Here is a 24,128-nt window from a genome sequence, read left to right as displayed (position 1 = left end):
ACAAACTTCCTACATAGGTTCGGCTAAGGATGTTGCATGCGCTCTGCGGTTGGGGACACTAGTCCTCAAGGATTGCTGCCCTCACTTCGGCCTTTGGATGAGGGATGATGTTTCCAAGGCATCATTCAGGTGGGTTGCACTCAACAGGATTCGGCCTCATCGCTTGTGCCTTTATGGGGTATGCGGAACTACCTGCTGCAAGATATTGCTAAGATCTAGTGTGATGTAGTGGTTAAGAGGGCTGGGCTAGCATCAAACCCCCACTGCCTCTCAGCCTGACCTACTTCACAGGGTTGCTGTGAGGATATAATTGGGAGGGGGAGAAATAGCCTTCTCCTTCATGAATTTGTCTAGGTTTTTATTGGTGGTGGTGGTGGGGAAGCCATCTAAGTTGATGGCCAACACTGCCTCCTGTGGGATTGAGTTCCATAGTTTAACTATGCACTCTGTGAAGGACTTCCTTTTGTCTGTTGTGAATCTCCCAGCAATCATCTTCGCATGGCCCGGGATTCTAGTCTTATGAAGAGAGAGTTTAGGATCAAAGATTGTGACTGACTCATTGTCACTTGGTGAGCTCCACAGCTGCATGGGGATTTGAACCATGGTCCCTTGGGTCCTAGTCTGAGTCAATATTATTATTACTATTATTATTATTATTATTATTATTAAAATTTCTGTACAGGGCAGTTTACAACATAAAAACACAAACATGCTGTTATGTGTTTTTTTGGGAGGTACGCTATATGCTGAAACCTTCTAATTCCTGGATCTAGCAAGTATTTAAAAAATCTAAGCAAGGATTCAAATTCCTGGAATAGTTAGGTTCCTGGTGAGGTAGTAGCCTGAGCCTCAATTATTTGGTAGTTAGAACGACAAAGGCCAGAGTTGAGAGTTGAGTTGTATGAGCTAGAAGCTAGAAGCTGGCAGATTGCAGGCTGGGCAGCTGATAGACAGTCATGCCTGATTTCTGTTGGAAACCAAGGTTGTGGCTATGGGAGAAGCAAGACCCTCTTGTGGTGTGTTAATGTTGTGAACTCCTCCATCTCAGGTTGTATATATGTATAAAAAAACCATATATCATATAGACACCACAATCTCCACTGTCTCTCATTCCGAAAGAAGCCAAACCATGGGTAAGAGCTTGGAACCCCTGGAATCTCACATCGCTTGGGTGACATACAACAATACATGCAGTAATAACAAATGAAAACAATAATCCCCTCAATTTAAAAGCCCATAGATTGTTTAATTTTCCTGGCGCCTAAAGATATGTAACGAAGGTGCCAGGTGGTGCTCTACTCCCTGGGGAGAGCACTCCACAAGCGGGGTGCCACCACAGAAAAGACTCTGTTCTCTTGTTGCCACCCTGCAGACCTCTTTCAGATGTGTATCTAGTGTATAGCCACAATCTTGTGGGCACCTAAAACATAATTTCATGCCAGTCCCTGACTTGACTCGCCCACTAATCACTACATTTACAGGCTGTGTCACGGCCCTTTGCTTAGAGGGGGGAAAGGGCTTTCAACCACCATCATAGCTAAATGGAGATGCCATGTTCTAAATGTCAGTTGCTGGACATAAAAAGTAGGGGGTGATTCTTGCCCACTTGTGCCACTGTGGGAGTCTATTGCCCCAAATGAACAATCCTATGCCTGGGCCTTGATGGGATGAAGCGAACTACAAGTGGCAAATCTTAACTGGGTTATCTTGGATGCCTGCCTAATGGAGGGGGGTGTTTGCAGATGGGACACACCTGAGACCACCTCTCCTTACCTTTCCTTTTTTTAGCACAGGAGCCTCAGTATTAATTAGCACCGAGCAACAAAAATCCATCGCCCACACTTTCACAGCCTCATTTGCTAGGTGTGAAAATGTGTGTCGGCTTGTTTGTTTGTTTGTTTGTTTAGCTGATTGCTTAAAAAACAAAAATAGGGAGAGGGCTAGCAAAAGAGGGTAGGTGTGTGAAACCCACCTCTTGTTGCCCAGGGCTTCTGCTGAAGTCTGTGATTTCCTAAACACACACACACACACAGAGGGTAGGGCTGGGTGGGTGGGACCCTTTTGATTTCCACAAATTTGGGAGGGTGGTCTTCTCTTTTTTCCCCTTTTGCTGACACCCCTAATGAAGCTGGAAATTCCCTTTGAAGAATTTGTGGCTCAGAACTCAGCTGATGAATCCGGGAAAAATATTGCGCCCGGGTATTTGGCCAGCCTTGTATTTTAAAGCAACAGTGTCCCTCTTGTTTCTGCCCCCCCCCCACTAGCTAGGCAGATACTTTGCCTGCCCACCCCCAAAGTAGACAGGGGCTCATGCTCAATTCAGGGGGGCGGGGCGGGATATCCTGGTGTCGATGGCTCAGAAGGGAAACCTCAAATCCTTGCAAAGCAATTATGCCTAACGAGACACTTCCGACAAGTCTGTTTCCAATTCTGGAGGCCTTCAGAGGCGGCTCTGTTACAGCGCTGAATGTTTTGCCTGCAGTTGGTTTTGGCCGTCAGCTCCTTGCGAGAAGCGAACAGGCTTTTCTCTTCGGAAAGGAGCACACCTTAACCCTCCAAGCCAAAGCAATTCATCAACACTCCCCTCCCCTCCAACCTTTCCAAAAAAATCGCACCCTCCTCCAGAGAGGGGGTGTGATTTATAGGCCTATGTTGATCGCTTGCCAGTTGATTGATATGCGTATGCTAGCAGGTGGAATGGGTCTAATTGCTCTGTAGTTTTACAAGAAGCAGAGGGCTTTTGCCTGCCTTCTGGTTGTTTGAGGGGAAAGGGTGTGCATGTGTTATAAGGAACCAGTCTGGAGCAGGAAAAAAACAAAAGAGAATCTTTTGGAGGGGTTTGAGACAGTCAGAAGAGCCTGGCTGCTGGATCAAGTCAAAAGGTCTACCACCTCCAGCATCTTGTTCTCACAGTGGCCAACCAGATGCCTGGGAAAACCTGCCAGCAGGACCCAAATACAAGAGCAACTCTCTTCCCACTTGTGATTCCCAGTTTCAAGAGGCGGACTGCGCTGTAGATAGTGGGCAGCCACCATGACCAGCAGCCATTGGTAGCCTTACCCTCTATGAATTTTATCTAATCCCCTTTTGAAGCCATCCAAGGAGATCGCAATGAATAAGACCGTAAGGAAAGCCCTGCTGGATCACCTAGAAGTTTGAAAGCATGCCATTGCAAGTAGATAAATAGGTAATGCTGTGGCAGGAAGGTAAATGGTGTTTCTGAGCGCTCTGGTTTCTGTCATGGTGTCCCGTTGCGCCAGAAGTGGTTTAGTCATGTTGGCCACATGACCCGGAAAGCTGTCTGGGGACAAAATGCTGGCTCCCTCGGCCTGAAAGCAAGATGAACGCCACAACCCCATAGTCACCATTGACTGGACTTAACTGTCTATGGGTCCTTTACCTTTTTTTACCGTTACCTAGGTCTTTGCATAAGAGAAATGACTTTTTATATAACTAGAAAGGGTTTCCCGTCTTCTTTAAAAGATTATAAATTTGTATCTTTTATCAGTGCTGTCAATTTTGCCATCTCTGCATATTCCAAGATTTTCATCAACCCACTGAGGGTGTTCTCCCCTCCTTCCATTTCTGAGCATAGAGAATCCTTGCTGCTGAGGTCACATACTGTACATAAATAGGCGTTGAGGCTTTCTTTCGGATTTCGCTGTCTAGAATATCCAGCAGGAAGGATTCTGGCCTCTTGGGGAAATGTCCCTTTAAAACTTCTGTTAATTTCATTATATATCATGTCCCAAAAGACCTCTGCCTTCCTGCAGGTCCACCACCTATGATACAATGACCCCTCACAGTCCTTACATTTCCATCCCTTGTTTGATGCACTTTTGTACATTTGTTGTTGTTTTTTAAAATAATTTTTATTGATTTTACAAATTAAGTTACACACTTAACACAAATAAAATTTTAAAATAAAAACAAGATTCTTCCAAATCTTAGGACTTCCATCCTCCCCTCTGTGGGTCCTTAAAATGTCTTAATCAACTGCATATTATAGTTCGTCCGAATTGTGCAAAGCCTGCCAAAGATTTCAAGTATTTACACATTTTTTGTACATTTGAATTAGCTTCTTTGGGGTTAAATGCCATTTCCTATCTCATCTTATAATAGGTGTTTTTTTTAAGCCATAACATGTTGTAAATTCCATTCCTGTTTCATACTTTTCTTGACTGGCTTTAAAAGGAATTTGACAAATTCACAGAGGACCAGGCTATCATTGGCTACTAGTCACAATGGCTATAGGATAGTAGAATTGTAGGGTTGGGAGGGACCAAGAGGGTCATTCAGTTCAACTCCTGCAGTGCAGGAATCTTATGCCCAACATGGGACTCGAACCCACAATCCTGAGATTAAGTCTCATGCTCTACCAATTGAGCTATCCCAAGGATTCATCTTCTGCCTTCATTGTTGGAGGCAGTAGCACCAGTTGCAGGGAATCCCAAGTGGTCCAGCTTTCAGGCTTCCCCTTGGGGCAACTGTGGTTGGCCACTGTGAGAACAGGATGCTGAACTGGACGGTCCTTTGCCCGGATCCAGCAGGGAGGCTCTTCTTATGTTCTCTCTGATTTTGCACTTCTTTCATCTCCTTCCCATCTCTTCTCCCACTTGCTTTAGAAAAGAAGTGCAGTCCAGACAGAATTCAACCCTGGCAGCATCTGAACCTCCTTTGAGTGCTGGTAGATCTAAACTCCCCTTTGATTCTGCCTTTCCCCCCCTGCCCCCCCCAGCTTTCATTGCTATTCTGCTCAGAAAGCGCAGGTGTCAAGATAAAGAGACTGCAAGGAAAGTATTTTTTGTTTTAATGTGTGCAATATAGATAAATGCAATTAAAAAGAAAGAGAATTACGTGGGGAGAGAATTGTGCTTCTGTTTCAAGGACAAGTTCATTGACTTTGAGACTTGCTTTTTTTCCAGGCTTGGATAGAGATGGGCCAGGACGAAGCAGGGGCAAGGATCTATGGGGAAGGGCCGTAGCTCAGTGGTTAGAGCACCTGCTTTGCATGCAGAGGGTCCCAGGTCCAATCTCCAGGTAGAGTTGGGCATGTCCCCTGCCTGAAACTCTACACAGTCCCCACTGGAGGATTTGTAGTGGCACATCACAATCCTCTATTTGCATGAAAAAATGGGGTTGGGAAGAGCCAAACATTTTTGGGCCACCACCCCTTTGGTTTCATGAACTCATCTCCAGTGCCCCCGCCTTTCCCTATAAAAAGAGAAATAGCGGTTTGCACAACCCACTAAGGAAGATAATGGCACAATAAACGCGGTAACAATTAATTGTGCCTTTATTCAAAATCCAATTAAAACTGTGTAGTTTAATTAATTCAACAAAAGTTATGAACTTGATCCAGTCATACCAGCTTTTCAAAGCCTGATATTCATTTACACCTTCATCTCTCCCTTGCCTCTTAGGGCCCCCCTAAATAATCCCACTGCCCCAGGTGTTGGCCCTGCCCTCTTTGTGAGTTGCTGCTCCAAGTGGGTTAATGTGGGGGGAATGACATCGGGGTTGGTGGGCGGAGCAACAGAAGACAGAAAGAAAGCAATTATAGTGTGATTTAAAAATCACACACAGTTGCAGCCCATTACATTTCCTACAAGAGGCAGGAAAGTCATTAAGTGGTCTGCCAAGACCCTTAGCAAATTTCAAGTGGTGGGTGGGTGGGTGGGTGGGTGGGTGGGGGGAGAGTTTGGGAACCCGTGAGAAAGGGCCATCTGCAATGCCTCCTGTGTTTGGGATAGACATGGGCCTTTGATCTGCCCCCCTTGTTTGGTTTAGAAGGTTCCTGTCCAGCCAGAGATGCTCAAAACAGCTCAGATTTTAAGACCAAGATCACAATCTCCTTTGATTCAGAGCAAGGACTGGGGTGGGGTGGGACTGGAATCTCTCCCAACAATCTGCAAGTTTTCCCTGAGCTGTTTCTGCTGAAGCTTTTGCTTCTCTTTTATTGGGGGTTCTCTGTGAGTTGCGAGAGGGACCCAGTGGTCTGACTCAGTGTCAGCCCACGGGCCATTGCCGGTAGCTTGCTGGTCATTATGTTAATCCGGTGACGGTTCTGGTCTGTTTTTAAATCACTCATCTTTTGTATGTGCTCATGAAACAGCATCCTTCTCCTCTCTCACACGCACACACAAACTCTCAAAAGAACCTATTCATTCTTCCACCCCATCCCAAAAATAACCCTACTGGTCTGGGATATTTTAAGCCACCATAATCCTAGCCCAAAGCCCATGGCACGGGAAGTGGCACGGGTTGCCAGCAGCATTGCATCATTGACTTGGCAGGCGTCCTCACTGGAGGCTTGGAAGGTCAATTTGGGAGGTTCTCCTCCCTTCCCTCATCATCGGTTTGTGACTCTTCCAAAGTCACGTTCGCCCGTTTGCTCAGCCTCTTGTCTGGGAGGCTGCTGGCATTATCCGCCTGGCGCCCGGGAGGGTGCAGGACCCCCTGGCCAGAGGGTTGCCACCCCACCCCCGCATTTCCTGTAGCAACTGCTCCAGCATACATAATGCCAATACCTCAGGAACTAGGGAATACCATCCCACTAAAAATAAAAATGAAAATCTTCATTCGAGCTATTTGAGCTCCAGGCAGTCTTTTAGAGGCTGGGCTGTTGGAGCTGCGGGCTCAGTACTTCATTGACCGTCTGCTCTGAATTCGTTTTTTCCTTTCATTCTGTCAGGGATAGGATGGCGTGCAGAAACTTCTTGAGCCCAGGAGATTTGCAATCCAGATTGGAAGATGGCAACCAGGGGCGTAAAGCAGGACTTGTAATGCACAGCTCTCACAGTTAACTAAAAAGCTGCTCCTGATTAAATGGCTGGATTATTATTTTTTAAAAAAATGGGAGGATGGAAGTTGGAATCCAGTGGCAGAACATCTGCTTTGCTTGCAGAAGGTCTCAGGTTCAATCCCTGGCATCTCCCAGGTGGAGCTGGGAGAGATTCTGCCTGACACTCTTGGAAAGTATCTGGTAATAAGTGCAATACGGAGTGAAACAGTACCTGCATATTAAGGCCTTCTGATTGCAAGGACTGTAGCTCAGTGGTAGAGCCATTAGCATTGCACGCAGAAGGTCCCAGGTTCAGTCTTCAGGGAGAGATTCCTGCCTGAAACCCTGGAGAGTGCTGAGCTAGATGGTCCAATGTTCTGACTCATTATAAGGCAGCTTCCTATAGAATTTGTTGGAGATCAGCTCTGAGAAGGCTACATATACAAATAGAGATCTCATTCTCCAATTGTGGATTGTTATGTAGCCAAAACTGTACCACCCAAACCCAATCCAACCTAACCTGAGAGATATCATCATCAGGGTTAAGAAAAACTCTGAGGTTTGCAAAAGTTAAAAATTCTTTAAAGCAGGGGAACCCCCCAATGAATGAGACACTCCGAAGGCAGCCTAACTGAGCAGGTTCAGTGGTCACAGAATGCTGAGTGATTATTGTGGGGCGGGGAGAGGGAGGAGATGGAATGGAGTGGAGAGGAAGCAGGCATGGCTGGCTGGAACCCTGAACTGGAGCATTTTGTCGTGAGTTTCACATGTTATTATATTTTTTTTTAACACAATGAGTTACTAGGAACGGGTTGCTTTCTTTTCTGAGAACTCCAGATATCTTCTTTCCTCGTTATTGCACACAAAGAACTTAAGAGACTGACTGCTGGTTCAGGTCAAAAGACCCACCTGGTCCAGCTTCCTAATGCTGTTTGATATACAACAGAGATGGAACATAGAGCCACAATGGTCCAATTAAGTTTGCAGATAAAGTGTTTTCTCAGTTCCTTGGATTGTGATTATAAAAGATGCATCACAAGGATTAATGGAGGGTATTCTTTTCCTCCTCCCCCTTCCCTCTTATTCGTCTCAGTTTTCCTTTTTTCTCTTTTTGTATCAGTATGTTTGCTGTTGTTTGTACAGTGGTGCCCCGCAAGACGAATGCCTCGCAAGACGAAAAACTCGCTAGACGAAAGGGTTTTGCGTTTTTTGAGCTGCTTCGCAAGACGAATTTCCCTATGGGCTTGCTTCGCAAGACGAAAACGTCTTGCAAGTTTGTTTCCTTTTTCTTAACACTGTTAATACAGTTGCGACTTGACTTCGAGGAGCAACTCATAGAACGTGGTGTCGTAGCCTTTTTTGAGGTTTTTGAAGACTTTGGTGATTTTTGAAGCTTTTCCAAAACTTTCCCGACACCGTGCTTCGCAAGACGAAAAATTCGCTAGACGAAAAAACTCACGGAACGAATTAATTTCGTCTTGCGAGGCACCACTGTATTTTGTCTTTATCCTAATAATTAATCAAGTGTCTTTTTAAAAAGCCTTTGGGCAGGGGTGGGCATTTGTGAGGAGACAAATAGCTTCCCACAGGCATCTCTCTGGCTGTCCTCTGTTGGAAACTGGGTACTGTTCTTGATAGATCTTTGGCATGCTCTGTCGGGCTCTTTTGCTTGTATGCATGTTTGGAATGGCCGTCATTGGTCCTTTCTGTTCTAATGCCTTATTTTCTCCTTTTTCTTCTTCCCTTTCTCCCTTCCCCTGCTTTCTAAAGAACATAAGAGACTTCTTGCTGGTAAGTGCTGGCATTGTTCTCAGACTCCTTCATTAGTCAATCCATTTATCCTTTAATGGGGTATCAGCTCATAGCTCTTTTTCCAGACTTGTTCAACTAGTGACATAGAGGCTGGGCTCTGATCCAAGAGACTCTCAGTTCAAAATTCATCTCTCTCTCCCCGCTTAGCTTTCTCCCTCCCCATTTGCAGTGTGGAGAATATAATTCTGGCCTACCTTGCAAGGTTGTTATACAGCCTAGTGAACTAATGGGTGTGAAAAAGGGCTCTTGAGCAACCCAAGAACCTTGGTTTGGTTGATCTTATGAGTGTTAAAACTGCAACTGTGTCTACTCTTAACCTGAGATTAAGCCCCATTGAACTCAATGGGCTTATATTTGAGTAGGCAAGCATAGGGCTGCGCTCTTAGTCCATTTGCTGGTTAATGAATTGAGTACATTGATTATGAGAAATGGTTTGTCTGAAGAAGAGAGGTGTACTTTGTTTTCAGTTGATACTTACAGCAGTTACTGAAGGAGGTATTGCTCTTTTTGTCAACCACAGGATAAAAATGCTTTTTTCAAGATGAGTTCCAAAACCCATTTTAAGGAACCATCTTCATTAGGGCAACCAATTTATCAGAAAATAGTGGGCAGGGTTTTTTATTTTTAATTGCTTTAATTGCTTGTTGCTGTTTAATAAGTATCGGTCTTAGAGATTATAACACATTTAAGTGGGGGGGGGGGAGGATTGATGGAATTCATTGGGGGAACTTTTTTGATATATTTTAAAATAAATTAATGAGTGAATGTTGTGGGCCTGATGTGAAAGAACAAAATAAACACTGATTTGTAATGTTAGAAAATGCTTAAGACCTCCAGAAGGGCCCTGCAGGGTCAGGCCCATCTTGTCCAGCATCCTTTCCCCCCACAGCGGACATCCAAATGCTCTTCTGGAAAACCCAGAGTGTGAAAGCGCTCCCCCCTCCATGTGATTCCCAGCCGCTGACATTCAGAGGCCTCCTTCCTCTGACAGTGGACAGCTTGTCTCTCCTTCCTCTACAGCTTGCTTTCTGGAGAAGGCATAATTCCTAATCTGCTGCTGTTTGCTTGTTATATGCAGAAATGAAAGTTTTTTTGCATTTGTTTTCATCCTTAATGGTGGGAACTTCGGATGACGAGGGCCTCTGGAAACTGATACGGAATGTTTTGAACCATTTGGGCATGTAAACTTGGAGAAGAAAAATTAGATGAAGGGGAGACAGCATAGCACTCATGGTGTAGATAGAAGGCCTTGCTGCCTAAGGGTGGAGCATCTGCTTTGGGTGCAGAAGGACACAGGTTCAATCCCCAACAGCATCTCCAGGTAGAACAGGGATGAGACACCCTGTCCGCTAGGTGCTCCGGCACCCGGAGCGGCGGGGGCGAGCCGCCATCCGCGCATGGGGCCGCTGTGGCGATCCGACCAGGGGGGTGCTGTGGCGAGCTGCCCACAGAGTCTACCGGGCAGACGCAAGCCCCATGCTGCCATTTCGGGCAGCGCAGGGCCCCGAGCCACCACGTCACTCCCAGGAGAGATGTGTGGCTCAGGCATGCTACAGGCCAGGCCCCATGGTAAGTGCCACCCTCCCGGCAGTATTCCATTTTGTTACCCCCTCAGGGATGGCACCCGGGGCCGGCTGCATCCCGCTTCCTATGCCCCTGCTCCCTGTCGTTCCATCCATAAGGACTAGAACAGTGGAACCTCAGGGGCCTCTTTATCTGGCTCTCACGACTCTTCCCCAAGTCACATCCTTCACCAGCCCTGCTCTTGCGTGCTTTTGCTTGGCTTGGATACAGCCCTTGATAGGATAGAGAAGGGTGTGTGTAGAAACTGGCCTACTGCAGAGGTGAGATTTACATCCATTGCTCCACCCACTTGGCCCCCTGAAGGTTGCTGAGAATGAAATCCGGCCCTTGGCACGGAAAAGGTTCCCTGCCCTGGACTGGAAGTTAGCCCTTTTAGATTCCCCACATGCCAACGTCTGGGCTTTTTCCTGCTGAATTACTCCCCTCTTATTTACAGCCCCCCCCCCAGCCTACCCAAACAGTGCGAGAGGTTGTTGCTCCAACACTGTCTTTAAAACCAGGATATCCGAGCTCTTGGAACAAGAGGGCAGGAGGCACAGAGGGCAAGTGGGAGGGTGTGACACACCGTTGGCCCAAACCTGGCCCGTGGCCCGTTCATCCCGGGAACCCCAGCTCTGGGAATCCCAGGATGCCAAGGGAGTGTGTGTGTGTGTGTGGTGGAGCAACTGGCTTTGAAGAGAAGGAATAAACTGTCGGTCCCTTTGTTCAGCCGCTGCAGATATGGCTGGCATGCGAGGACTGGAATTTGGAATCTGACCGGCTCTGCCAAGTTATGTCTTGCTTCTCTGCAAAGCGTTTCACATGCCTTTGCTTTTATCCGGTGGGCGACTGCAGCTTGCAGGGTTTCCAGCACACACACACACACACACACACACACACACACCCTCCCGATAAGGGACTCCAGGCAGGTGGACCAGGCTGGTACATGAAACGGTGCCTCCTAGTGTCTGAAGCAAGGCAGACCATCCCTCCAGCAAAACATGTGCCCCATAGCTCAGGGGTAAAATATTTTTTTCAGCATGAAGGAGGTCTCAGGTTCAATCCCCGGCATCTTGAAACTCCGAAGGGTCCCTGCTAGTCAGTATAGACAATACAGTGTTCACACTGCAAAGCAGACCAGTATACTGTTTAAGTCCATCTAGTTCAGTAGGGATGCGGGTGGCACTGTGGTCTGAACCACTGAGCGTCTTGGGCTTGCTGATCAGAAGGTCGGTGGTTTGAATCTGCATGACGGAGCGAGCTCCCGTTGCTGTGTCCCAGCTTCTGCCAACCTAGCAGTTCGAAAGCACACCAGTTCAAATAGAGAAATAGGTACCACTGCAGTGAGAAGGTAAACGGTGTTTCCGTGCACTCTGATTTCTGTCATGGTGTTCCATTGCACTAGAAATGGTTTAGTCCTGCTGGCCACATGACCCGGAAAGCTTTCTGTGGACAAACACCGGCTCCCTCGGCCTGAAGCGAGATGAGCTCTGCAACCCCACAGTCACCTTTGACTGGACTTAACCATCCAGGGGTCTTTTACCTTTACCATCTAGTTCAGTATTGTCTACACTGCCTGACAAAAGCTCTTTGGGGTTTTGGGCAGGGAACTTTCCTAGCGCTCCCTAGAGATTGAACCCAAGACCTGCGTGCAAAGCAGATGCTATACCAGGGGTCGGCAACCTAATGCCCATGGGCCGGAAGTGGCCCATGGAAGCTGTTTAACCGGCCCACAAGCCGCCCCTGAACCGAGTCGCCCGCTTTCTGAGGGTGCCACAATCAAAATACTCTTTGCTTTCTGGATTGCTAAATGCCGCATTGCCGCTGGTGCTCTGAGCTCACCCCCAGAGGCAAGCCACTCCAATTTGTCTTTTTAATGCTTTTAATTCCTTGCTTGGTATTTGGGTGTTATGCCAGCAAGGAAGCCAAGGGTGATGCATAGCCTGTGCTTGAAAGCGCGGGGGGTGGGGAGGGATTCTGCACTGAGATCCAAGTTCCAAAAATCGTCAAACTCAGCAACCTGCTGGAATTTTGCAAATAATGCAAATACGTGCAGAAAATGCTTAAAACTCTGGCTCTGCTTGATGCAGGGAGGGGGCAGTGCGCTACTCGCCGCATTGAACCCAGAATTGCCCTACCTAATTTTCAAGACTATTTCTGCATCCATGATGGCTGGGAACTTAAGCTTTTCAGAGTGAAAGATGAAGTTCTTCAGGATTTAGTGCAGAGTGCCAGGAAGTTACCCCAACTGCACCCTCATGTGCAACACATTCAAGGCCACGCCATTAGACTGGTTGTAAGTAAAAAAAGCATGCAGGTGGGGTATCTGGCTGAGGGCAGACTGAGGTCTGTAGGGCAGTGACCTCCCCATTTCGCCTAAAGGACCAGTCTCCACTGCAGTCTGGCTGCCCAGTTTGGCACAGCGAACACTTCTGACAGGGTTCGATTCCATGCCACACCAACTTTGATGGGGATTCCCCCGATCCAGAAGGGCTTATATACATATCAGCCAGTTGGGGGAGAGAGGCGTTAAGCTACCGTATTTTTCGCTCTATAAGACGCACCAGACCACAAGACGCACCTAGTTTTTGGAGGAGGAAAACAAGAAAAAAAATATTCTGAATCTCAGAAGCCAGAACAGCAAGAGGGATTGCTGCCCAGTGAAAGCAGCAATCCCTCTTGCTGTTCTGGCTTCTGGGATAGCTGCGCAGCCTGCATTCGCTCCATAAGACGCACACACATTTCCCCTTACTTTTTAGGGGGGGAAAAGTGAGTCTTATAGAGCAAAAAATACGGTAATTTAACATCTGGGGGGATCTGGAAAAGCACTACTGGCCATGCTCCCTGGTGGTTAGTCTTCTGGGGGCTGCATGGCTGGGGCCAAGGCAAAAGGGGATAGAAGAATAGATTTGATTGTTTAGCATTGTATAGGAGGCTCCATTCTAACTATGAAAAAGCCAGTGTTGTGTACACCCCCCCCCCTCCAGAGGTGAGCAACGATGGATCCTCACAAGTCAAGGACATTTTCTGGCTTGGCAAAAGCACAGAGCAGGGCTGGGTGTGCAGCCCAGGACCGGATGCAAAGGTTTGAAGGGCCACATTTTAGCCTAAGGGTGGAGCCTTCTCACTCATGTACTAAGCAGATTACTATTTTCCAGAGTGCTTGACCTCCAGACTATAAGAAGTCGATTGTGTGCTCTAACTTCCTAGTCTGTGTGCAAACCATACATTTAAAGCTCATTCAGCCCCCACCTGCCCAGCCGCCCTGGCAAAGAATCTTGGGAACTGCAGTTTATGCCCTCACAGAGCTACAGCTTCTAGCACTCTTAACAAACTACAGTTACCATGATTTTGAGTGTGGGTGCTTTAAGCGTATTGTGTCCATGAAGCCCCTCTCCCTATCCCTCCTCAGTTGCATCACTAAGCCTCTGGGTTTCTCCAGGAGACTGGAAAGTTTCATTCCACTCGGCCAACCTTGAAAACCTGCACATTCGAAAATAACTTTCCCTTAGCTGAATACATATCTATGCAAGAAAGTGTAGTGGAATTCAATAGCACTCTCTTCTGGTTGAAGGACAGAATGCTTCTCTTTTTCTTCTTCGCTTTTTGCCGGTGGCTTGTGGTTTGTTGACTGTTAATATTTTTTAATAGAAGCATAAGAAGAACCTGCTGGATCAGGCCAGTGGCCCACATATTGTTGTGAACAGAGATTTTCAGCTCTGGCAAATAAAAGATCAGATAAAAGAAAGGCTTCTTTGTCTTGAGGAGGAGATGAGAGTTTGTTAGTCTCAAATTAGACCGAATATAAAGGATATTACTTGGCAAAAGCAAGCTCACACCTCTCATTGAGTTTGTATACATACTTAAGGTATATATACCTATGTAAGAGGCTTGTTTATAATTATATTTTGGGAATGATTCTTGTTCTTAACGTAGGTGCATTGTTTTATACTTTCTGGATGTCCCATGATCATATTCTAAAGCAGTTGTGTTCTAGGTTATAAATCAAGCACAGCTAGTTGTTGTTTCTTTTTGTTTTCCAATGTATTTCTTAGTTTTTTAAAAAAATTGGTATGTCACAAACAAATTTTCATTCTGAAATGTGGCCTGGAGAAGAAAGTTTGAGAACCACTTCCTTAAAGGAAGCTTAGTGGAAAAGCATCTGAAGTTAAAAGGGATCAGGTAGGAATTACAGAATCATAGAATTTTAGAGATGGAAGGGACCAAAAAACCCCACCTAGTCTAGCCCCCTGCCATTCAGGAATATTTTGCCCAGTGTAGGGCTCGGACAGACAGCCCTGAGATTAAGAATCTCATGCTCCACCAGCTGAGCTATCTCACCTCAGGAGGTGATTAAGAAGACCTTTCTCTGCTGAAGACCATGGAGAGTCACACTCAGAAATGCTTTATGACAGTGTCCGAAACTCCCATTGTTCTAGGCGCATTTTGCGACAGGGATTTTCATTAGCGTGAGTAGTTTCTGAGTTCCGGGCGCAGTACTGCGCCTAAGATTTCAGATTAAAACTGCAGAGTGGAAGGAAAGGAGGACCTTTTTCTTTTCTTTTTTTTTTAATAATTTTTTATTAAGGTTTTAAGCAAAGAAAAAAGAAAAGCAACACACACACACACAAAAAAAAAAAAAAAACAATACAAGATTTAACAGTAAAAACACAAAACATAACAATTAAAAACAAACTCTCTTTTCCATTCCCAATTTTAAATTACTTATTTTCTGGACTTCCCCATACCTCCCTCTTTTGTATTCCAATCTGCATTATTTGTCCAGCAGTTTCTTTTCCACTTTTTTAAACCCAATCTTTAATTTAATAAAATATTAATATATATAACTTCAACTTTTTTAAACATAATCCTTGTTCTTAATGTCATATACCTTTAAATTTTTCCCTTTTGTTATCAAGTTTCCATTTCTTTAAACATCTTTAATCTTAATCTTTAATCTTAATCTATCCTTAACTTTAACCTGTACAGCTGGAAACCACTTATTTTCAATCCAACATCACTCTAACATTCCTTAATTTTGCAGTGTTTCTGAAGATAGTCTTTGAATTTCTTCCAGTCTTCCTCCATCGACTCTTCTCCCTGGTCACGGATTCTGCCAGTCATTTCCGCCAATTCCATATAGTCCATAAGTTTCATCTGCCATTCCTCCAGTGTGGGAAGTTCTTGTGTCTTCCAATACTTTGCGATGAGTATTCTTGCTGCTGTTGTTGCATACATAAAGAAAGTTCTATCCTTTTTTAACACCATTTGGCCCACTATGCCCAGGAGAAAGGACTCTGGTTTCTTGGGGAAGGTATACTTAAATACCTTTTTTAATTCATTATATATCATTTCCCAGAAAGCCTTAATCTTTGGGCACGTCCACCAAAGGTGAAAAAATGTACCTTCAGTTTCTTTACATTTCCAACATTTGTTATCGGGCAAGTGATAAATTTTCGCAAGCTTGACTGGGGTTATGTACCACCTGTATATCATTTTCATAATATTCTCTCTTAAGGCATTACATGCCGTAAATTTCATACCAGTGGTCCATAACTGTTCCCAGTCAGCGAACATAATGTTATGTCCTACGTCCTGTGCCCATTTAATCATAGCCGATTTTACTGTTTCATCTTGAGTATTCCATTTCAGCAGCAAGTTATACATTCTTGACAGATTCTTAGTATTGGGTTCTAACAATTCTGTTTCTAATTTTGATTTTTCCACCTGGAAGCCAATTTTCCTGTCTAATTTAAATGCCTCCATTATTTGATAATAATGAAGCCAGTCTCGCACTTTGTTTTTTAGTTTTTCAAAACTCTGCAATTTCAGTCTATCTCCGTCTTGTTCCAAAATTTCCCAATATTTCGGCCATTTGACCTCCATATTGACCCTTTTCAAGGCTTTCGCTTCCATTGGTGACAGCCACCTTGGGGTTTTATTTTCTAGCAAATCCTTATATCTTATCCAAACATTAAATAGCGCTTTCCTGACAATGTGGTTTTTAAATGCTTTGTGTGCTTTAACCTTATCATACCATAAATATGCATGCCATCCAAATACATTATTGAAACCCTCCAAATCCAAAATGTCAGTGTTTTCAAGAAGTAGCCATTCTTTCAACCAGCAAAAAGCTGCTGATTCATAATAAAGTTTGAGGTCTGGCAGGGCAAATCCACCTCTTTCCTTTGCATCTGTTAGTATTTTAAATTTTATTCTAGGTTTCTTGCCCTGCCAGACAAATTTAGAAATATCTTTCTGCCACCTCTTGAAACAGTCCATTTTGTCCACAATCTGCAAAGTTTGAAACAAAAACAACATTCTAGGCAATACATTCATTTTTATCGCAGCAATACGGCCTAGCAGTGAAAGCTTCAAGTTTGACCAAATTTCTAAATCTTTTTTCACTTCTGACCAACATTTTTCATAATTATCTTTAAATAAATTCCCATTTTTTGCTGTCATGTTAATCCCCAGGTATTTAACTTTCTTAACCACTGTTAACCCTGTCTCATTCTGAAACCTCTCTCTTTCAACCGGTGTTAAATTTTTCTCTAAAACCTTGGTTTTTGATTTGTTCAATTTAAATCCTGCCACTTGACCAAATTCTTGAATCAGTTCTAAAACCCTTTTTGTACTAGATTCTGGCTCCTGTAACGTCAATACTAAGTCATCTGCAAATGCTCTCAATTTATAGTGTTTAGTTCCGACCTGTATACCTTTAACCATCTGGTCCCTTCTAATCATATTCAGCAACACCTCCAGGACCGAAACAAAAAGAAGAGGGGAAATTGGGCAACCTTGTCGTGTCCCTTTTTCAATTTTAAGTTCTTCCGTCACAACGTTATTTACAATTAGTTTAGCCTTTTGTTCTGAATAAATTGCACTTATACCATTCTCAAAACCTTGGCCTACCCCCATACCCTGAAGATTCTTCTTCATAAAATTCCAAGAAATATTGTCAAAGGCTTTCTCCGCGTCTACGAATATCAACACTGCTTTAGTGTTTATATTCACTTCTAATTTTTCCAAAATATCAATTATATTCCTCAGATTATCAGACAAGTGTCTTCCTGGGAGAAAGCCCGCTTGGTCTTTATGAATCTCTTCCAACAGCACTTTTTTAAATCTCTTCGCCAAAATATCTGCAAAAATTTTATAATCCACATTAAGTAATGATATTGGGCGGTAGTTCTGAAAGGAGGACCTTTTTCTGCCTCCCCACTTCCAGCTACTCTCTGAAGACTGGAGAAGAGACCATCTTAAGAATATTAAAGGGGTGGGCAGGGGAAGGACTAGACCACTGTGAAAAATGAACGTAATATTTTACCTGCAGTTCATTCGTTTTCAGCTTTGTATTCTTGTTATAAAAAAAGCGTGCCTGGACATTCCCTTGTTGCTCCCGTAATCTAGGTTTAAGGTGCCATTTAGCTCCTAGCTTTCATATCTCAGTTTCTAACACTGCTTTATTAATATTAATACTATTGTGGAGGGTTTCTGTTCACGTTCCCAGCCAGCCATGCCTTCTTCTCTTCGTTCTATCCCTTGCTCCCCAATTTCCTGTCCTCACCCCCCCATCCTGCTCAATCTTCATTGGGCTGTTTTTTTTTGGGTGGGGGGGGTGTTACCCTCCCTCTTTAGTGTTTTCTCTTTAAGAAGATTTTGTGAACTTCTGCAAGCGCTTAGGGTTTCCTCAAAGCCTACTGACGCCTCCCTCTTTTTCCATGGATGGCGCTGTTTTTTAGGCTGCATAAGGAATGGTGCTTGCGCCATGAACATCGGAAATAGAAAGGGAGGATAAATAATGGTGGGCATTCTAGCCAGGGGAGGAAGGGTCATAGCTCGGTGCTAGAGCAGCTGCTTGGCATGCAGAAGGCCCCCAGATTCGATCCTCCAATCAGAGTCTCCCAGTGGAAACCCTGGCATAGGCAAACACAGCCCTCCAGATGTTTTGGGACTACAACTCCCATCATCCCTAGCTAACAGGACCAGTGGTCAGGGATGATGGGAGTTGTAGTCCCAAAACATCTGGAGGGCCGAGTTTGCCTATGCCTGGCGTAGGCAGTACTGAGGAAGATGGACTTATGTATCTGACTCAGTCTCATGCAGCTTTCTATTCTCATTCAGCTTGCAAATTCCTTTTTCAGACTCTAGGTTTGCTATATTACCCTGTCTCTTGAGGGTCCTGATATACGGCAATTGTTCGCCATTCTGTTCCCTGCTTAAACACCCTCCCTCCCCGCCGCCAGCCCATCATGGTAAGGCTGTTGTTAATTCTAAGCACCCCCAAGGGACCAATCCCACTTCCACTCCCTCGGCCGCCTCTGTGGCTTGTTTCTCCTTTATGCCGAGCCGTTAACAAGAAGCCTCTAAAATCCTCCAGCCAGGAAGGAGGTCTGCGTGCTTTAAATGGAAAGTGTCTGGTTTGAGTTGGCCACCATCCCGGCCTCTGCGGTCAAGGAAGGGGCTGTGAGAAAACTTAACTCACATGTTGGCTGCCCTGAGCTGCAGGATTGGTGGATGGGGTGGGGGCAGGACTCATCTCCCAAAATTTCTTGGCTTGAAAATAATTGGCTGGTCTCTTTTCCAAAGTTGAATCCAGGTGCGTCTTATCTCTGACAGGCCAGTAGGTGGCAGTGTTACTCTGCCAGAAGAGAACGAAGCGCGTAAAAGAAAGACTTTTATCTGCCTGCTACTGTAGCCAATATTGTGCTCTCCAGATGTTGTGGACTACAGTTCCCATCATCCCTGACCACCGGCCATGCTAGCTACTGGGGATTAGGGGAGTTGTAGTCCACAGGTTCCCCAGCCCTGCTAGATTTCCTTTGGTTTTTGGTGGTGGGGAAGGGGCTGTTTAATTGAGGGAGTCTACAATTTTATTATCATCATCGCCGTTAACAATAATAATTTATCATCATCAACTGCTCTTCTCCAGAAAGTCCCAGGGCAAGTCACAGCAGTGCCAAATACAACAGTAAAAACAGTTTGAACCAAATGGCAATCACAAATAGGGTGAGTCCTAATATAGCTATACTTATAATATATTGTTAGGGACGCGGGTGGCGCTGTGGGTTAAACCACAGAGCCTAGGACTTGGCGATCTGAAGGTCGGCGGTTTGAATCCCTGCAAAGGGGTGAGCTCCCGTTGCTCGGTCCCTGCTCCTGCCCACCTAGAAGTTCAAAAGCACCTCAGAGTGCAAGTAGATAAATAGGTACCGCTCCGGCGGGAAGGTAAAGGGCGTTTCCGTGCGCTGCTCTGGTTCACCAGAAGCGGCTTAGTCATGCTGGCCACATGACCCGGAAGCTGTACGCCGGCTCCCTCGGCCAATAAAGTGAGATGAGCGCCGCAACCCCAGAGTCGGCCATGACTGGACCTAATGGTCAGGGGTCCCTTTACCTTTTTATAATATATTGTTATGAGTTTGTGGGTGACAGGCTCCCATGCATTCTTGGGTCTAGTAGGTGTTAGAATTTAACCAAGTCTGGGAGAGTCAATCTGGATGGCAGACTCCTAAATCCCTGGACCCAGCTTCCCATGTTCAAGAAATCACCTGGGGTGAGCGTCTGGTACCGCTGAAATCTTGCACCACTCGGAGATTGGGGTGGCACGCAACAACATGTATCTCAGGTATCAAAAGCCAGGGAAGCAAGGCTGTTTCATGAAGGCGCCAGATGCCCCTCTGTGGAGAGGGAATTCAGCTGCTTAGGGGCTTCCACAGAGAATGCACAAAAACAATTGCCAATAAAGAAGGCTTTCCCCCCAGAATTTAGACTCAACTGTGCTATCCTTTCTCCTTCCTTCGGTGTTTGTCTCTTCCTGATCCCCCCCATGCCCCCTTTTTCTGCTGCCGCCGTATTAAATGACATCATTAAAATCCCTGCAGGCTAAAAGGGGGCAGGAACGGACTCTTCCCCCACCCTCATCTCCTTTTGGTTGTTTTTCTCATTAATGCTGCTAATTAGCTTGTAAAAGCAAAGGAAGAGTGTGCAGTGTCTCTGTTTCTGTGTTAACCCATTAGCACTTCAGACAGGGTTCCTTGAGGGAGCTAGATTGGATAGAGGGGGCATCATAAAACCTGTTTATGCTGCCCGCCTGGGCTGCGGGATAAATACCAATTAGCCCTCTAGCCAAACTGGATTTTAAAAGACCCCAGTGCACAGCTGGAAAGGGATCAGGGATATTACTGCCATTCTCTCAGGCTCACTGGCCTGCCGTCGGAGAGCGTGGCTGCTGAATTGGATTTCCTAAGCACATATACTAATAACAAAACTCATTTTCTGAGAGCGGGTGCTTCTGCAGCCAAGTTGCTAGTGTCTGTGTGCAGGAGGGGGTGGTCAGCAGACCCCTAGGAATCTCAAAGGTTTGCAGAAATCTCACACTGGGAAGCTCTCTTAATGAGAGGGAAGGGGCTTTGCTGAGGCAGCAGGAGACCAGCAGAGGGGTTTCTATAAGCTAAAAGGCAGGATTTTGGGTGGTGGTGATTTATTATTATTTTTTAAATAGATTTTATTAACGTTTGAAAAAGAGTAACAAAGCTCAGCACCAAATATCTTTTTTATCAGATATTAAAAAACCCTAGTCTAAACAGGTTGTTTTTTTAAAGTAAGGGGGGAGCTTTCAACAAGGACTTTTATTTATCCCGTAGGATTTATATGCTGCTTACGTGTAAAAAAAACAAAACAACCCAAACAAAAAATCTCTAAGTCTCTGGTAGGCAAACTAAGGCCCAGGGGCTGGATCCGGCCCAATCACCTTCTAAATCCGGCCCGCGGACAATCCGGGAATCAGCGTGTTTTTACATGTGTAGAATGCGTGCTTTTATTTAAAATGCATCTCTGGGTTATTTGTGGGGCCTGCCTGGTGTTTTTACATAAGTAGAATGTGTGCTTTTATTTAAAATGCATCTCTGGGTTATTTGTGGGGCATAGGAATTGGTTAATTTTTAATTTCTTTCAAAATATAGACCGGCCCCCCACAAGGTTTGAGGGACAGTGGACCGGCCCCCTGCTGAAGGAAGTTTGCTGACCCCTGCTCTAAGTGATTAATCAGGACTGAGCAGTAGTGTGAAGCGGTCATTGGGACTGGTAGGGCAGAAAGCAGGGAGCTTAACAGTAGGTGGCGCCAGAGCAGAGTCAGAGCTAATGACAGTCAGAGCCAACACATTCTAGTTTTGTCTCCATCCTCCTCCCACCTGAGCAATATTGAGACTGAGGAGGAGGAAGCTGACAGCCCCTTCAGCTTGTAAGGAAGAAGGCAAGTAGGTGGGAGATTCCAGAGGTTGGTGGGGCAGTGCCCTCATTTGCCCCAAATGGACCAGCATCCAGTGGGACTGAGCAATGCAGCAATGACTATGTGGTGGGGGAATAGAATGGAGTCTACTGGGTGAGGTAGAACTTGTGAAACCACACCCTTGGCTGCCAGGCTGATAGATAAAAGGGAGGAAGAGTGAAAAGAAGAAGAAGCCCTAATCCTTCAGAGTCAGATTTTTCATAGCGCTCCCTCTTCGCTGCTCCTGTCTCTGTTTCTGGGTTGGGGCTCCTGTTTAGACAAAAGCCAGACCAGAGCAACCAGCCCCTCTCCACTTTCTCCGCACTGCACAGAGCTTTACAAAGCTGCCATCAGTCATCGGTTTAATGGCAGAGGTTAGTGAATGCTGTTGAGGTGAGAGGCCAAAGATGGTTAAGAGCACAGGTGGGTGGGGACCAACTTTCTGCGACCTCCTTCCCCATCCTGGTTCTCTCCTGTCCTTCAGTCCACCCACCCCATACATCCTTTGGGCTGTCTCTGGTGGCAGGCGAGCAGCTGTGGTCTCCCCATTGCTAGCATTTTCCTAACAAACCCATTAGCAACTCCCTGGGGCTGCTTGGCCACACAGTGGCTTTAATGCATTTAAACGCTCTGGTTCATAAAGCTGTGGGGGGATGTGTGAAGTTAGGGGCAGGGAGAGAGAGGGAGAGAAAGAGGGGGGGAATGTGTGTGGGGGCAGCAGCAGAGATTTGCCCCTAGTCTTTCCCCTTTAAATAACATAACAATAGCTTCCCTGATCATTCTCCTCTCTCTTCTTCTTCTTATTGTTGTTGTTGAGATGGATGGACAGAACTTTTAAGTTTTTAATTTTAATTTTAAGTACACATAGGTCCTGTTTACTGGAACACAAGGAGCTAGAATCTCTTCCTCCCTCCCTGCCTGCCCCCCCTCCTCCAACCAGCAAAAGGCAAACAGGGACTTAAAAAATGCACTCTGGTTGGATATCTGAATCTGCAGGGTGTTTAGCAAGGTTTAGCGAGCGTTCATAAAGCGGGACCTGGGTGTGCAGACTCCCTGTTGATTTATACTGGTGATAATGATACCCATTTTACCTATCCCTGCCCTCCTCTCATATCTATTTGCATGCTTAGCAACCAACTCCGGCTCAACAAGCCGAAAGCTCAATAAGAAGTGTGGGCACATAGATGGGTGGGTAACCGTGCTAGATCTGTACAGTGTAAATTCCCAGCTGGCGGTTCAGTTCAATTGCTGAATATTTCATTTTCATTTCACTTATTGCTTATATCTTGCTTTCCCCCTGCTTCCCAGGGGAAGCTCAGAACAGCAAACAGCCAGCAGAGAGCAGCTCAATTAACACAAGATATCAAAATAACCAATATAATAAAACATAGCATATGTCAAAACATAAAGCAAGTTTACGTCTAAACAGTAATACAATACCCATCTGTTAAACCCTTAAGAATTAATTCAATAACAAGGATGTCCTTCTGGCTTTGATCCCCCCCCCCATACACAGCTTTATTTATAGGGGAAGGGCTGTAGCTCAGTGACAGAGCATATGCTTTGCCTGCAGAAGGTCCCAGGTTCAATCCCTCATATCTCCAAATAAAGCTGGGAGTGTCCCCTGCCTGAAACCCTGGAGAGCCTCTGCCGGTCAGTGTAGACAATGCTGAGCTGAATGGCCCAGTGCCCTGGCTCAGGGGTTGCCAAACTTTTTCCTGGGCCTTGGACACAGTTAGATTTTTGAGTGAGTGCCACTATCCGGTCATGTCTCTCCTCCAGATCAGCCATGCCACTCCCACAAAAGAGATGAAGTGTGAACCAAGGGATCATGGTAAAAAAGACCAGTACAGTGGTACCTTAGGTTACAGACGCTTCAGGTTACAGACTCCGCTAACCCAGAAATAGTACCTCGGGTTAAGAACTTTGCTTCAGGATGAGAACAGAAATCGCATGGCGGCAGCGGGAGGCCCTATTAGCTAAAGTGGTACCTCAGGTTAAGAACAGTTTTAGATTAAGAACGGACCTCCAGAACGAATTAAGTTCTTAACCCGAGGTACCTCTGTAGAATCACTCATGAGCCCTGGAACAGCACATAGGTCTGAAGTGGGATAGAGCTCCCTTCTTCCAGCTTCCTACTTCACCGCTGTGTACTTTTCAAGAGCGATAAAGGTTATCTGCCCTTACCACCTCATGACCAAGGGAGCAGGGAGCTTGGAGGTTTTTTGGACACAGGTGCCTTGGTGGCGAGTCGCAACCCCTTCTCTTACACAACGTAAGGCAACTTCCTGTACTCTTCAAATCCAGTGATGGGATGACCCCATGCCGCTGGGGAGGCCATCCGAGTACAGTGGTACCTCAGGTTAATAACTTAATTCGTTCCGGAGGTCTGCTCTTAACCTGAAACTGTTCTTAACCTGAGGTACCACTTTAGCTAATGGGGCCTCCTGCTGCTGCCGCCACGTGATTTCTGTTCTCATCCTGAAGCAAAGTTCTTAACCCGAGGTACTATTTCTGGGTTAGCGGAGTCTGTAACCTGAAGCATCTGTAACCTGAGGAACCACTGTAGTCTTCTTGTGTATATCTTGGATATGTACCGCATTGGCCCAAATATAAGACGCACCCGCAAATAAGCCACACCTTTAAAATTCAAGACTTACCGTATTTTTCCGTCTGTAAGTTGCCCCCATGTATTTTGGG

At 45.6% G+C, this 24,128-nt stretch overlaps 1 protein-coding gene across 3 annotated transcripts in view; it reads left to right on the top strand.

Annotated features, from left to right (window-relative positions):
* The window catches only part of AGRN (agrin), a 244,839-nt gene that overhangs the window by 69,858 nt on the left and 150,853 nt on the right, over window positions 1–24,128 (top strand). For 2 of the 3 annotated variants that reach the window (XM_081015949.1, XM_081015950.1), the window contains exon 3: window positions 8,555–8,575. The exons of the other annotated variant lie outside the window; for it this stretch is intronic. In XM_081015949.1, the coding sequence (XP_080872075.1) occupies window positions 8,555–8,575 (21 nt within the window). The remainder of the gene's footprint in view (window positions 1–8,554; window positions 8,576–24,128) is intronic. 3 annotated transcript variants of the gene reach the window in all.

This window comes from Podarcis pityusensis, assembly GCF_964106645.2.
Source record: "Podarcis pityusensis genome assembly, chromosome: 8".
Taxonomy (NCBI): Eukaryota; Metazoa; Chordata; class Lepidosauria; order Squamata; family Lacertidae; genus Podarcis; species Podarcis pityusensis.
The sequence above is the reverse complement of the archived record's forward strand: the minus strand, read 5'-3'. Positions and strand labels throughout refer to the sequence as shown.